Source organism: Macrosteles quadrilineatus, unplaced genomic scaffold (genome assembly GCF_028750875.1).
Source record: "Macrosteles quadrilineatus isolate MER2022 unplaced genomic scaffold, UCM_ALF_1.0 Scaffold_6__1_contigs__length_79288215, whole genome shotgun sequence".
Lineage (NCBI taxonomy): Eukaryota > Metazoa > Arthropoda > Insecta > Hemiptera > Cicadellidae > Macrosteles > Macrosteles quadrilineatus.
Window position 1 is genome coordinate 29,125,857 of NW_026542599.1, and position 16,239 is coordinate 29,142,095.

At 35.2% G+C, this 16,239-nt stretch overlaps 1 protein-coding gene across 3 annotated transcripts; it reads right to left on the minus strand.

The window, feature by feature from the left end:
• Nucleotides 1-4,171: 4,171 nt before the first annotated feature.
• Nucleotides 4,172-15,210, minus strand: LOC128996509 (dnaJ protein homolog 1-like). 3 transcript variants are annotated; one of them, XM_054421887.1, is made up of 3 exons: nucleotides 15,041-15,170; nucleotides 6,152-7,018; nucleotides 4,172-5,051 (listed from the first exon to the last, which is right to left on the minus strand). In XM_054421887.1, exons 2-3 carry the CDS (start codon nucleotides 7,001-7,003, stop codon nucleotides 4,818-4,820), a joined length of 1,086 nt encoding a protein of 361 aa, XP_054277862.1. In that variant the 5' UTR covers nucleotides 7,004-7,018; nucleotides 15,041-15,170; the 3' UTR covers nucleotides 4,172-4,817. The 3 variants fall into 3 exon arrangements, with proteins under 3 accessions (XP_054277862.1, XP_054277863.1, XP_054277861.1); XM_054421888.1 differs by lacking the exon at nucleotides 15,041-15,170 and adding an exon at nucleotides 8,670-9,250; XM_054421886.1 differs by lacking the exons at nucleotides 4,172-5,051; nucleotides 6,152-7,018 and adding an exon at nucleotides 8,674-9,874 and having other exon boundaries at nucleotides 15,041-15,210.
• Nucleotides 15,211-16,239: the final 1,029 nt, after the last annotated feature.

The following is a 16,239-nucleotide window of genomic DNA, read 5'->3' on the forward strand; positions in this document are numbered from 1 at the left end:
CTTTTACTTTTCAAAGGTTATGTTACAGATTAGGTAAACAAAACTACTAATTTACAATGAATTACATTTGTTGCATTTATATACTACAATGTAAAGAGTGAAGAGTAATTCACCTACCTCAATTAGGTTACATTTATAAAAAGTATCCTATTTAAAATATATTTTCATAAACTGCTTTGTCTCAATGTTACTTTTGAGTTTATGATAAGGCCCATTCCAGTCTACTGGTCAACGGCTGCTATCGTCAAGGTACCAAGGATACTTACACTGTACATTATATTATAAGTTTTGACTCTTGTTTACAATCAAACTGTAGTTACACATTCAACTGAAAGATCATCTATTCATATTAAAATAATTCGCATCCAAACATTTATGATAAAGAAAGTAGGTCGGCATCACTGAATTTCGAAGCAAACGCTAAAAGAATCAAACGCTATGGGGGCGAAGCCCTAAAATCTAAAATAATTAAATTACCTTATTAGTTACCCTTCATCACTCATAGACTAATCAACACCAGTAGATTTTTCTCTTCCCATTGAAAATTTTGAAGCTTGGATTTTGTTTGGTTCATGTTGGTGACACTTCCTAGTGTCGACGAAATATTGTTTCTATTATTTTAGGGTTAATTTCAGTATGTGTGCTTTACTGTTTGGTTATAAAACTAGGGAACGAATTTTTGTTTATGATTAGTGTAGATCGTTTTATTCGGTTAAACGAGGTTTTAAATTACTTAAATAACAAGAAACAAGTTGTAGCCTAAACAAAACACGACCTCTTTTAGTGCACCCACGCCAGACGGAACTAATAATTACATTGCCTTCAGCTGATCCATCAAGGGATGTGTTATCCATGGTATAACTCTACAAGGAGGGGTACAGTATCTGTGACCTTTAAAAGAGCGATACATTCCCACTCTTTTGATTATCAAATTCACTTTCCTATCGAGGCTTAACTTGAAAATTCAATCTATGTATGCAAAACACTTACCTATTTCATGTACTCGGGCGGTGTCCCGATGTAGTCAATGACGTCATTACAGATGAAGCCAGCTGTTCTCTGATATTGGTGTCACCTGTCTACCTTGGCGAGTTATTGTGCTTTTATGGCACTCTGGAAAGCCTAACAAGGTGTTAGCGGTGTAACAGCCTACTTGGTAATCAAGCATGTACGTCATCATCATGTAGAGAAATTATTGGAAAGAGAAGAACAGTTTTGGTGAAATGTGATCGAAGGTTTTGGTTACAAGCCTCTGGTAAACTACCTCATCTCCAGTGATCTAAAATCCTTGAAAAGTTTTGGTTTCGATTTTCAGAGATCCTCATCAGACGAACTTAAATTTATCCTACATTCGGAAGTCAAAATGATGAAAAATTGACATTCGTCTGATTAGAAATTATAAGATGTGTTGTACCCGTACATCGGAACCAAATGAGTGGATCACTTGCCAAATACGGCATTTTAAATCAGTAACGACCAAAGTTATTTATGTTCATAACAAGTTTAATAAAATAACAGTATACATTTTTACCGATTAATAAAACTAATGCCATACTTTTATTTTTTATCAGCGACAATCTGAACTAATAAAATCTAGACGATTCAAATATTAAAATTTATTTTACGCTAGTGCCTTCTTCAATTATAAACGTAAATCTCATAGATAATTTTTAACAATGGACTAGACTCAAGATCTAGAGTTGTAGAACAAAATAACATCAAACACTTAATTAAAAAATGTCTGGGGTTAATAAAATGTCTGGTTAAGATGAGAACCTCCACAGCTGCATTTACTGATGTCGGTGGATCGAATACCGTGCCTGGTTCTGCTTACTACAGTAGATGTGCTTACTTAACACGCTCTCTAGCTATTTCCCAAGGTAGTTGAAACATAGTTGGGAACTATAACCATAGCCGATTGTATTGTAAATTGACAATGAGTTAACGATCCGTTTATGAATGAATATGCATTATTTACTTGGTTTCCAAAACCATCATCGATGATTTTCCAAAGGCCCAAAAGGCTGTATTCGGTTCTCAGTAATAAAAAAACCTTTTAATTTTTCAATCCAGGGTGGATCTGTACAGCTCAAGGTAGGCTCTAAAGCAGCAATCTGACTAACGACTAATTGTTTTTATATTTTACATGTCCCTGTCATCAGTCCCAAATTGTAACATACATACACAACGTGCTACATGACTGACATGTTTCGGCTAGCTACCGAATTCAAACACAAAACACACATAGTCCAGGAATAAACATTAAAATCCGCTGATACAGCTTCGTTGATGGTTTACTGTTCAACACACAACCCATAAATTTTTCCTACAGTTACCTAACAATGTACATGTTCTCTCACTGATTTGAGAAAGCAAAGTGGCCAATTCGCTCATCACTCATCAGTGCTCAGCTCACTCTAATTACTTTGTCTCACTCACTCCAGATTTGCAACGTGAAGGCACGAAATAGTGAGCGCGTAACATGGAGACAGACAAGGTCGTATGCGCGCGAAATACGTTGGCAGCACTGGCTGTAAATCAGCTGGTCAGTTGTTGTACTGTTGTTTCAATCATTAAATAAATGTCATATTAAAAGTTCACTTCTGTGTTGTGTAAAAATATGTCACGTTTCTTTACCAATTTATTTGTTTTATGGTAACTGTAGGAAAAATATAATGTGCAACTCGAGTGCAAAGTGCAATTGCCTCACTCGAGAAACCATTCCTTCTCCATTTCTCTAGTGAGTCAATTGCTCCCTTTGCTCACTAGTTGCACAAATAACTTTAAGATACGACATATAGATAAATACATTTAGTTTGATAGGCCTATAACAGGATCCACATCCACCTCTTTAAAAACTACTTTTTGGAGTTCAGGAGAGACCCAAAATGGCTATTTCTACCAAAAACTCCAACGAAAATGTTAAAATTGTTGTGTTCTTTCTGCAGTTGTTATTGGACATGCACTGGTTATTGGAAGAATATGAATCAATCTGTAACTGCGGTTGACTAACTTGAACAACAGCATTTTAATATGTTTTGTTAAAAAAAAACTAATTTTAAAATCTGTACTATTAATATTTAAATCATTAATTACTGTGGATAAATTTATGAAACTTTTAATGGTAGTTCATATATCTTTGCTTTTTAAATTTTCTTACGTTGTAGCCTTGAAAAGTGTTTTTAAAAATTATAGCAACTTAAAAGTGGATTTAGATCATAAATTGTGTACTTTATAAAACATTACTGGTACTTAAGACTTACTTTTCTATCGAATTCAACACAAAACCACTTTTAAGATGCCAGGGGCTACGCAGAGATCTTGTGCCAAAAATTCAAAAATAGTCTCAAGTGTCAGAAATATCCCAATAGAAGCTACAGTGCTTTGCAACTCAAAGCTAGAATACGTCCTTTGAAATAAAAGAAACATTTTAAAATAAAAGGTTTATCATTGCATGTTAAAGTTTTAATAACAAACATGTTTTACTTAAGCAATATAAAATCACTATTTTTTGAAGCATTGACTGTTGTTTTAAACCTGGAGTATTGTTTTTTACTAACAGTTTTGTAGATTATTATAGCTTTAAATTTGATTTCAGTATAATAATCAAATAACAAAATAACCATTGATCACGCCATGTCTTATATTTTGTTCATTTCCAAGGATAAAAAGAGCAAATTAATTAAATGTGTTAAAGAATGGTAAATTTGTCAAATTAGTTATGTAAACGTAAACACGTTTTTAAAAAGAAACTAAACCTTTTTGTTAACATCAGTAATGAGTTTTGCCTATTTGTGGTACATCAGAAGGTTGTTTGCCAACCATATTGCTTAATTGATTAAGTATCATCATCACTGACCAAATACTTGGTAGTTGCTGGCACAGACAGGTATTGGCTTCAGCTTCTGCCAATCGCTACTGACGTAACCATTACGCTACTGATCCCCTGTCAACTCATCAGAGTTGTGTGTGTAAAAATTCCTTAAATTACTTAACATTGTCTCAATCTAATAACTTTGACTCAAATATGTTGGCAACACCACTACTGAAAACCCATGGAAAATAAAAAAAAAACTTAAAGTTGGATTTAAAAGTTTCTTCACCTAACTAGACAACTAAGCAGTTAGCCAATAAGTTGTGACCAATTAAGGTATAATTGATAAGCCACTCCTAGGAAAAAGAGTTGTTTATTTTACAAATAGCTATTCTTAATGAAAACAATAGATTATAATAAAATAATCATATCACCTTAATACTAATATTAACAAAATTATTAACACAATATGTACAAAATTAAAATAAAATAGCAGTTATCATGTTACAAACCAAAACCAAGAGGCGAAGCATCCTAGCTGGTCCTGATATTATTATCAACAAAGAACCTATTACACAAAAAATGGAAACAAATCGAGTTAAAAATACAAGTAGTAGGTTTGTTCACAGAACATAATTTTTTTTCTAAAATTCATTTCGCTCTAGCGTTACATAAATAACTTGCATCCTGTCAGAAGAAGAATGATAGGGTTAGGAACTTAAATATCATACAATTTACAGGGAAAATTCATAAAAACAGTTTCAGGAATCTATTTATCAAATTAAAATCTAAGTACAAATTTTGGCCAGGACCTTCAAGCCTGAAGAGGCCTTTAAACTGTGGCACTAACTGCATCCGAGAAGATCGCGCACACCGAACACAACTTAGCAAATCCACTCCGCAGTTTCTGTTTGCAGTTACGGAAGTGCAGATCCAAAATACCTTCCAAAACCGGATTTCTTCGGGAGAGAGTTATGATATTTTCGTTTGCGCCACTTGATCTTCAATTAGGTAATGTGTCATACAGAATGTCCTTGACGCTGGCCGACAGGTTTTCAGGGAACTTGATGTCAAACGCAACTAGGAGATCTCCCTTACGACTTGGCTCCTTGGGAAACGGTAGTCCATGGCCCTGCAGCCTCTTCACCGTCGTTGGCTTCACAATCTCGTTGGTTAGGTTGATTGGGATCTTCTCTGCGGTGAGCGTCGGCACTTCGACTATCGTTCCACAAAGGGCCTGTGACAAAACACAACACTATGAATATAATAAATCACTTAAGAATCACACAATTAGTTCCTTAGAGCAAAACATCACACTGATTTCAAAAATTGTCTGTGTATTGTCACAATTTATTTTATATTTATTATTCTTCTTGATAAGCTAGCTAACAATACTAAATGCATCTGAAAGGTCCTAACAAAATTAATGTTGTGATGAATAATTTTTCCAAGGTCGAAACAGTTTTGTATTATGAACAATATAGTATAGCAAAATTATTTTTGTGTACAGAATAGATCATGATGTCATTGATTTTCAGTAAAAATTATTATTACAGCTCGAAAGAACAACTGAAACCATCAGATCAGGCCTTCAATAATATAGTCCAACCAAGTAAAAAATTGAAAATGGAACAGACATAAATTTTAATGATGTGTAAAAAACCTGATGAAGTTTAAGAAAATGAAGTGCAACTTTTGTTAGCAGGAATTTAAAAAAGTTTAAAACAGGTGAAATGGAGTGGAGAAAATGGCTGTCACCATCACTTATCAATAATAGTGATTGTGATAATAAATAGTAGAACAAAACTACAACAAAGGGTTTTCTGTATTAACATATAAACAGTTTTGGTATCTGAATAAACTCTGAGGACACAATTAAGGTGCAAGTTAAGAATTTAAAAATAACTTAGTCGAGCAACCAGCAAGAACAGTATAATAGAAGCTAAGGAGAGGGTTATACACTGAAGACTGAAGGTGATATCCCATCTTTAAGTTATAACAAGCTTTAGAATAAAGTGAAACTTCAGTCACTGACAGAAAGTGCTGGTGTAAACTATTGTTATTTTTCAAAGACATACAACTATAAACCATGACAAACTGGGAGAGCAACTCTTGGAAAACTGTAGCATATTTTATTGTAAGTACCCATTAACAATTAAAGAATTGAAAACTAAAAGAGAACATAGAACTTTAATTAAAATCAACTCTATAAGACACTGATTTAACTTAATCTGGTTGTTTTAAGTAAAAAAGATGTCTTTAGCCGATATAAATGGGATGTCAACTTCAGTATTTAGTCCTCTAGGGTATACAGTTAATACTTGATAAAAATCTTACCTGTTTCAGAGATATTTTGGCGGTGTAACGAATGTCGCTGCCCTCTCTTTTAAAGAGTGGATGAGGTTTGTCTCTGATGATGAACACAATGTCTGCAGGAATTTTGTTTCTTCCCTGATCACCCTCTTTTTGGAAGGTAATTTTTGTTCCAGCTTTCCAGCCAGGTTTGACGTTTATCGTTAAAACTTTGTCTTCTTTTTTGGCAGTGCCGTCTGGTTGTAACACTCTTCTTGAGATCTTCATCTTTTTTGTACAACCTCTGACAATATCCTCCAATGTAACGTACAGGTCGTGTTCGATAGGCGAGTCTTGTATTTTGTCTTTTCCTCGGTTAGCGTTGTTTCCGTGGATGTTGAAGGAATGTGAACGGAAAGCACCGCCAGCTCCGCCTCTTGTGCCCATGCCCATGCCCGAGAGGCCAAACGGATCCATGTCTGTGTCCATATCATCGTCACCGCCAAAGGAGGAGGCGAACATCCTGTTGTTAGGACCACCGAGGTCGAAGAAGGTGCCGAAAGGACTTGCTGTGCCAAAGAATTGAGCGAACGTTGCCCTCGGGTCTCCGTGGTAGGTGTAAGTAAAGTTTCCACCACCGGGCGACGACCCTCCACCAGTGTGTCCACCGACGTTTCCTTTCAAACCTTCTTCACCAAACTGGTCATAGACATCGCGCTTCTTCTTATCACTCAACACTTCATAGGCTTCTGCCACCTCCTTGAACTTTTCTTCAGCGCCAGGTGTTTTATTTTTGTCCGGATGGTACTTAAGAGCCAATTTCCTGTATGCCTTTTTGATTTCGTCATCTGTCGCTCCTTTTTTAATTTCTAAAATCTTGTAATAGTCTTTTCCCATGTTGTATTTTTATACCTGAAAGACGAATATATTATTAATCACCTATGACTGGAAGGCTAAAGCACATTAACACTTTTCAATAGAAAATAACAATGGATGTGAAATTGTTTATAACTTGTTATTAAAAAAATATCTTAACCACAGTACTTCTGAATAAGTTTTAATAGTGTTTTTAAATAAATCGTGTGACAGGATACCAATCCAAAATGTCTTCCAACGTAGCACTTAAGTTTGGTTTTTAACACTAAAAATGCTAATTACACTTGTGATGGGTCTCTTATAAACCAGTTACAAAAGGATTACTTGAAGAGTGTTTGTTAAAAGAATACATGTAGGCCTACCAGTTATAAACAACACAAATGACTGAATACTTTTTACCATAAGTTTCTTTATTTAGGCTTAACAATTCTTGGCATTTAAAAAATATACCAAACCCAAGTAAATGTCCCTTAGGCATTCAAGCAATGTACAGTACATCCTCTTGGACCAGTTGCTACAAAACCAATGTTTATTAGGTTTTCTAAATTCAAGAATATTACATCATTGTGTGGTAATCAAAATAATTTTCACAACACTATGATGTTTTTTGCTCTTTATGTTAATTGGTGGCTGAAAGTTACGTTTTGCTGGCCATACCAGCTGTCATCGTCATTTGGGGACCGAGCAGGTTTTTACATCCCTAGGGCCGCAAAATCAGCTGCCCTTTCTTGAAACATGAATGCATTTTAGATACACAGTCAGTATCCATAGCATTGCAATAGAATTGTTTTATTGTCACTGCTTCCAATTAACTATTTAGTATTTTTGCTGATTCCTCAAATTATTTCTTCACATAACCTTAAGGTTGTAGTTGTGTTGACTATCAGTGTACATTATTATCGTGATGAATAGTACTTGGTAATAGGGTATAGTGTGGTGAAAAATAGCATTCGTACCACGGACCAAAATGGTTTTGCAGCTCTCAATCGTTTTAAGTTCTCGACTTTGTCTCTTTCGGCCCTAGGTAGGAAATATACTATTCTGTAGCCTAACTTTAGTTAAAGGGTTGCATTCAATAGGAAATAATACATTAAATATGAAAAAAAAACTAAAGCCTAAACCATTTATCAGGTGAGTAGGCAACTCTACACTCTGTCATAAGATGCATTGTGAGATAACAATTTGTGTTCTGTCATGGCTAATTAAGCAACTATATTCATACCATTGATATCTGAGTAAATGACATGGATTATTTATTATTGTACTAGTAGCCTGACATACACGATTGTTATTAGTATTTTAGTAACAATTGTAAACATTTTGCTTTATCATACTGATAATATTTATTTAATACAAGTTATTTTGAAAAAAAACCATGAATAAGGTTGAAAAATGACATAGCCTACACAAAAACCACCCAAAATCCAAATGGACATCCTAAGGTATTCATATGTGGCTATCCACTGAGAGCAGCATTTAAAGCACCCCTAGTGACATGTAGTGGTTGGGTCATTCGTTCAATATGGCAGTAAAGAAACTAAATTTAAATGTTAAGTACAGCAGATGCTGAAAAGCCTATGCTCCCTATCACTTTCTTAAAATGTTTTCCCCTTAAAAGTAAATTTACCAGTTTGTTAGGTATGACTAGTTTTAAATGTAACACATATTCAAATCAAAGAACATTCACCTTGAAATTATCCTAAACTATTTCTCAATGAAGAAGCTTTATCTTTAGGTAGAAGCCAGTGTTTCACAGTTACAACACAGTTAAAACAGAGTTTTGACAATTTATATCCAAAACGAGATGGTCAATGTGAGGAGCGTAGGCCTTTACTCGGTGTAGAGATGTTGGTTTGACTACCCAATGGCTGTTTGTTACTTTGGTCAAAAGAGAACAAAAAGAATGGCAAGTATGAATACTCCAAATAAACCATTCTATCTTTTTCCAATTCATATTAGATTCGTCACTAGCCCTACTGGTCCATTTGATTTGAACATCCCTTTTGAGTACAGAGTCTACTTCAAATCCACCTAAACCCCTCAAAACGGACGGTTCAGTAGTATCTAGGCCTACTGATAATGACTGCAACAACCTGATGCAAACTTCACACTCGGATAATGCATTGTGACCAGAAGAAAACGATGAGACATTTCCATGAACATGTAAATTTCCACCAGAGGGCTTTAAAACTTCTGCGGCAGTAGGCCAATATTGTTCACACGATGGTATCAGCCCCAAATTTATCCTATCTGCAACTGCTCGTGGGGCTTTTAAATTAACATCTCCCTCCAACACAGTACACCTGTCTGTGACCTTATTGCGAGTTAAATTGAGATTTAATGCCTCTACAGACTTGGGATTCCACTCACAAGCAAAAACGTGCTTTGCCTTGCCACGTACGAGGTACGGCAATGTGAAATAACCAATACCGGCAAACATATCTACAATGGTTTCGCCTTCACAAGTAAAACTAGCGATTCGGTGTCTTTCAGATACGTTGCCAGTGCAGAACATGGTGTATTCAACATTCCAAGTAAACCAAATGCCATTATCCAACAAGGTAACCCACTGAGAGGGGCCAAACACAACCCTGGCATTAGGCGATCTGTAATCATCATTGTTGATTTTGCCTTGTAAAGCAATAGATTTGCCACAAAACAAGTTTGATATCTGCTCCCAAAGCCTAGGTCCTGCTTTGCTCCACCGATCACTAGTAAAATATTTTGAACTAAAAATAATGAAATTATCAAAGTTATCCCAACAAGGAGGAATTTGCTCAATCATCGAGTCTTCCCATAATAGTAAATCTTTCATCTTCTCAATAATTGCCTTTTTAAGCTCTTCTCTTGAGGGAGTAAATTTTTTCTTGCGATGTTTGTTACTCGCCATTTCTGCAAAGAAGAGGATTTGAATGTTTTAACTGTTATTCCTTCCTCTGCATACATATATAGGATAATTATAGGCTAAAAGCATTAAATTTGTACAATACCATATAAAATATTTATTCATCCGTTTTTATGGGCCGTTTGTGCATATAGAATTCTTAGTTTGCATGTACATCACAACAAGCCTCCTCGCCACATCATTTGTGAACAGAACTGCACCATTTGCAGCTCTGTAGCTGACATGTACACTTTGCTATGTGTAGATTTTTTGTTTGACTATTTAATCTCTTACCCCATGTGATAAAGGATCAGTAATATGTTTTTTGAATGCAAGAAACATATCGGCTGCAGACATTCATCGCCAGATTCAGAAAAATTATGTTTGTGGTCTAAATCCAATGATAGAAAGTGTAGAAATGGGTTAAGGAGTTTAAAAATGGCTGTGGAAATGACATTTTGGGTACCCAGACTTCTCACAGGATTCATAAATCAAAAATAGGTTCAAATCTTTATTTACACTCATTAAACTATTTACAAACTGTCCTCTCACTCATTGCATTAGGGCCAAACCTTCAGTCATCTGGCCATGAATGTCGGGATAAAATGTTTCTTTTGGTCCAAAAACTTATCACTGACCATTGCATGCGGGGGATATTCAATGATTTCAAAACACCCAGCGAAGCGTACAGCTATAGAGCTGCAATGGCGCCATTCTGTTCACAAATGATGCCAGTAAGCGGCGAGCCAACTCGTTGCAGTGTACACATGAACTAAATGAATGTCGATATGTCAAACTATTATTTATCAACATTTTTCTTGAGTTTCTTGGACTTTCAGTGCAAACCGTTTTTCCCATGTCATCAATCTCAGATTCAACGAAAACTAAAATGTGAATCCAGCCGAAACCAATGCATTATAAACTAAAATCCATTGATAACAATTGATAGGCCCTGCAACCGATTGCTTACAATCCGTTACTTTCAATACAACCGATTGCATACAATCCTTTACTTTCGATACAACCGATTGAATACAATCCTTTACTTTCGATACAGCCGATTGCCTAAAATTCTTTATTTTCGATACAACCGATTGCATACAATCCTTTACTTTCGATACATCCGATTGCATACAATCCTTTACTTTCGATACAACCGAGTGAATACAATCCTTTACTTTTGATACAACCGATTGCCTACAATTCTTTATTTTCGATACAACCGATTATTTACAATCTGTTACTTTCGATACAGCCAGTTGCTTACAATCGAAGTTAACAAGTGAGCAAAATGTACTACTGACATCATCGACTCTCAGCTTGATTTTTACCCCCTAGGAAGAAAAGAGCTACTTTTGACCAGCATATCATGTATTAAAAACAGCTGTTTTTGTTGCAGTAGGCTACAAATAAAAATGACTTAAAGAGCACTAAAAAAGTCTAATATAAGGTAGGCAGAAAAAACTTCCAAAGATAGCTTGGAGGAGGTGCAACGACCTCCTCCAAAAAAAAAAAAAAGAGATAAGAGATAGAGATAAAGAGATAGAGGAGGAAAGCGAGAACTGGAGAGAAGTAAAGCAGCTGGCCCGGAACCGTGAACGGCGGAGAGCTTTTGTTGCGGCCCTACGTCCCCTATGGGAAAAGTAAGTGAAGGGTACAAACACAGTAGAACAGGGAAGGTAACTGGTGACCTAGCTAGTTGTTATCTCGCTTACTGCACAGAAAACATAGGCCTACTACTATAACCCAGAATGCCAACCGCATGGTAAAAAGCGTTAAGTAGGCCTACTATGAGAGAGCTTTGCCTGTCAATTCGTAGGCAGCGCCACCAGCGTTGCCATGCACTCAGCATAGCAACGCTCGTGGCGCTGCCTACGAATTAGGTAGCCAGGATGATAGCAGTGAGCTAAGCTGTAAGCAGCAAGAATGGCCAAGTCAATTGTTTACATAGCTGTATGCGGGGATGGCTATAAAAATAAATTGCAAAAGTTTATGTATCTAGGGCCAAAAATGGCAAAAACCAATTTTTACCCCGTAAAATCCCTCATAAAACCTCGTTACATCCGAAATACTTGTATTTTGAGATGTTATACAGGGTGTCTGGTCATCAGTATTACACCATTTTTTTGGTGTAAGGTGTAAAGTACAAAGTAAATGACGTGTGATGATGCATAAGAGGTCCAAGTCTAAAAATTAACTTAGCTTCCCACAGAATTAAGTTTATTTCTAGTTTTCCAAAAATAACCATTTTTTTTTAAATAGCCTACAATACAGCAATTTCTCAATTAGGTACCTGTAAATAGATTTTAGTAGATTACCTATGTCATTTTCTTGTTTCTAGGCCTACATTAATTTCTGACTAAAATTGTTACCTATGATTAATTGTAAATCGGCGTGTGCAACACTTTTCAGCTCTTGGATAAAAATGGAATGGCCTATGTATCGTTTATTTATTTATACTATGTGTAAATGCCATAACTATTAATACGTTCAGGCCTATTTCTCTGGTGACAGGATGGCTGATTTATGTTTTAATATTATGGATTCTATTTCAATTCTTAAATAGTCTAGCAGCCGATTTTGTTGTTCAGCAATATTTTGTACAGCTAAGTGTTTGGGTCTAAATTGTTTATTGATCAAAGGATATAAGTAGGCCTAATTTTGTATTTAACTGTTGCTGTATTAACCTCTTCTCTCTAGTTGTAAACATCATGCTTGTGGGAATTAATAAGACATAAGACATTTATTGATCTTTAGGCAAAATTACATGCAATCGATCTAGTCATGGATGCTTGAAATGCACAAGGCAGTCATAAGTACAATAGTAAAACATGCTGACTAAAGCAAACATAAAAATAAGTGTTCATTCTACAAAATTAAATAAGAGTGGCTATATAATTCTAATAGAGAGAGTCTAAGAATAGAAGAGTCTAATATTCTAATAGACTTGTGGAAACTGTAAAATTAAAATGTTTTAAATTTAAATTGTTGTTTATGATTTTAAATTGCTTTACATGTTGTTGTATTAGGCCTTAAAATATGCATGCTTATTAAAACAAGGTGATATAACTTACACATAGGCCTAATTACAATTTTTAGAGAACTCCACAACCACAACTAGGTACATGATTTACTTTGTTAAACAATTTTGTAGGCCTAATCATGATTTTTGTTTCTACCAATCTTAAAGCTCTGAGAAATAGCAACAACAATGTACGGTAGTCATCGTTGATTTTGGATATTACAGTACAAGCAGTCTTCACATCCTTTTGAACAAATTTGTAACCTTTTTAAACGTATGTTTCTTGCATGGTTAACTTACGTTGGAATGCACTGAGTCCAAGTGGTAGGCAAAATGTTTACTCTTCCTAGCCTATATGGTATTTTAAATTAACTAATTTATCAAGTGAAATTACCTTTCCTCGATTAAGTGTTTACTAAACACCGGCTTCAATCAAACCAAAGAGAGTTTTATAAAACTTACTCAATTTTTATTTAAGTAAATTCTAAGGCTACCTACTTTAATTTCTAGCATCAACTGAAAATGTTATGCAATTTTATAGTTTGTTTAGCCAATGTGTTTGTAACAACTTATAGGCAGGACCGATTTACCGAATAGGCAAGTGCCTAGGGCGCGAGGTAATGGGTTTTTTTGAGGGGCGCCAAAAATTGGAAAATAATAAAAATATGGTGGATCTTTTTGCATGCGATTGCGGTAAACTTATCCCTCGCGGCCGTGAAGACATCATTATCGTATCCCGCGGCCATGTGGACATCGTAATCGTCCCTCGCGATAGAGGCAAAATGTTAATCATATCCCAAAGTCATGTAGAGACATAGGCTAATTATTATCGTCTCTTGCGGTCGCGGATACGTCATTGTTGTCATGCGTGATCAAGGTGAATTGAAAATTCCAGTAGAAATACAAATATTAGAAATATAAGTTAAATATCACACAAAATTCCAGGTTTTCCCGGTAGGTGTACACCCTGTTTTATTTACTTATAGGTACCGTACTAAAGGTCGTCGACTGGTCGAAAACTCAACCAAAAATATGTTATGTACAGACTTCTCTATTTTCATCCCACACTGTAAATAAAACATGTGATCGGAATTTCTTCCATTTGTTTTGATTTTCCGTTAATAATTCATTGTTATTTCGTCACCAGCTTGGCAACCCATAAGGCCCATGTGAATTTTTTCAAATTTTAAATTTATGTTTCATTGTGCTTATTTTTTAGCCTAATTTTAATTTATAAAGGGATATACTTATCTTTCTAACAATATGCGTAGATTTTCCCTGTGATGTACACAAGCTAAGAAAAAAGGTTTAAAAGAAACATGCTAGTCTATTAATTTATAGATATATATTTTGAATGGGAGCTACTAATAGTTTTTCCTAGGGCGCAGACAGGTTCAAAAACGGGCCTCCTTATAACTTAGGCCCTAATGTTTCGTTTCAATAATCAGGTAAGTTAAGTTAAGTAGGTAAATGAACAAGCAATGAACTAATTAACGGTTAAAATGACACTTTATTTATGGGGTGATCCTACGACTGATTTGGGCAGATGTTTTGACCAGTTTTGGGGGGGAAAATTTGGGTCATAAGCCTTAGGGGGATGGGCACCCCTGAACCTAACTAACCAAACTTGCTGAAAAAATCGAATGAAGGTTCACTAATCGAATGTTTCAATCGATATTAGCATATAAACCAGTTAAGAAAATGTACCCTAAGCGAGGATAAGTAAATTAGCCTAAGTTAGCCTACATTTATGAATTTAACAAGATTGACTGAACTAGAAATGGCTCCAAGTAAGATTTCATATACCCTAAATATACGCCTAGGCCTACTTATGATGGCAACACTAATTTCAGTGACACATTAATCATTTTCCAATGTTTAGCTGAACCACCTGTCTCTCTTGGACCAAGAGGATGACCTTTCTTTTGCTCTTAATTTACAATATGAAGCAAAATATTGTCATAAATTTGGACGCATAAGCCCATGCCTCTCGAATAAAACAAAATAGGCCTAGTCCTCAGTTATTTTGATCAAGCAATGTATCAATCAAGCCTAGCCTAGGTCGTAGAACATGTTGCCTTATGTCATATAGCCTATACAATGAATGCTAACACTTGCAATTGCACTTGAACATTTATAAACAAATACTTACAAAACAAAGAAAAAAGTATTCCAAATTCCACACTTATAACACTTGACACACAAACTTATCACCAAGTTTATAATCGATCACCAAGAAAAGCTTTCTCACAATCGTTCTTCTCACTTCGATCGTAAATTACACACTGACAAAAAGCAATGAGGTTTTTCCTGTGGTGGTGGCAACAGAACAGACAATACGTAGTATCACGTGACCCTCGACACAGAAAGAACTATCTAGAACATTCGAGAGCTTTAGCTTAGCCTTTGGGTTGTCTTCAGCTAATACAAACCGTTATAGCACAAAGTGTTCACTTATCAGTTAGATTACTGGGGATGTATAATAAAATTACTCAAATAAATAACATTTTAAGTAGTCATAAACACGATAAATAAATCATACGGTTCCTGATTCTGATTCCAGTACTGGGAGAGGGAGAGATCATTGAGTTAGTTATCAAACTGCTTCTTGACAAAAAAAATGGACAAAATACATATTTTTATCATAGATAAATAAAAGTAAACTTTGACTTCCATATAGATTTACTATTCATATGGATGCGCTCTTATAGTCAAAGCAGTCTGATAGTTAACTATTATATCATATGTTTAATATTAAAGAAAATTCTAGAACATTCTGCAACATTTAAGTGTGTTCTGGAACTTTCCACAATGATCAGGGACGTTCCCGAACATTCCAGGAATTTCTGTATTGTCTATAATTAATACAGTAGTTATTTAGAATGTTCTTGGCCGTTATAGAATTTCTAGTAGGCAAAACTTGCAGGTTTGAGATCTCTAAAATCTTATTGGATCCATCTTGTACACTCCTACACTCCTGGCTATCCATGGCAAAAAAATAGCGTCACCTACTTGGACTTTATGAATGGTTTATAGTTACACTTGGCAGTTTTGGACTATTATTCGCGATACCTAGAATATTAATAAATATATCTACAATGACTGTTGATGAGCTGTTAGAGAAGATGAAATCATGTTCTGCCCGCTATGGAATCCCCGAAAACGTTGTTTCTGGTTCAAGATCTCAACTTACATAGAGAAGTTAGAGAGTTTAGAATAGAGAGATTTTGCAGCCATATTTTGGTTAAAAAACAATTATACTTTATACTTTTCTTTGAAATTAAAAGCAGTCATCAAGAAAATAGTGATGTCTTGCAGTACAAGCTCTAAAAAATCGTCATCAAGTACAAA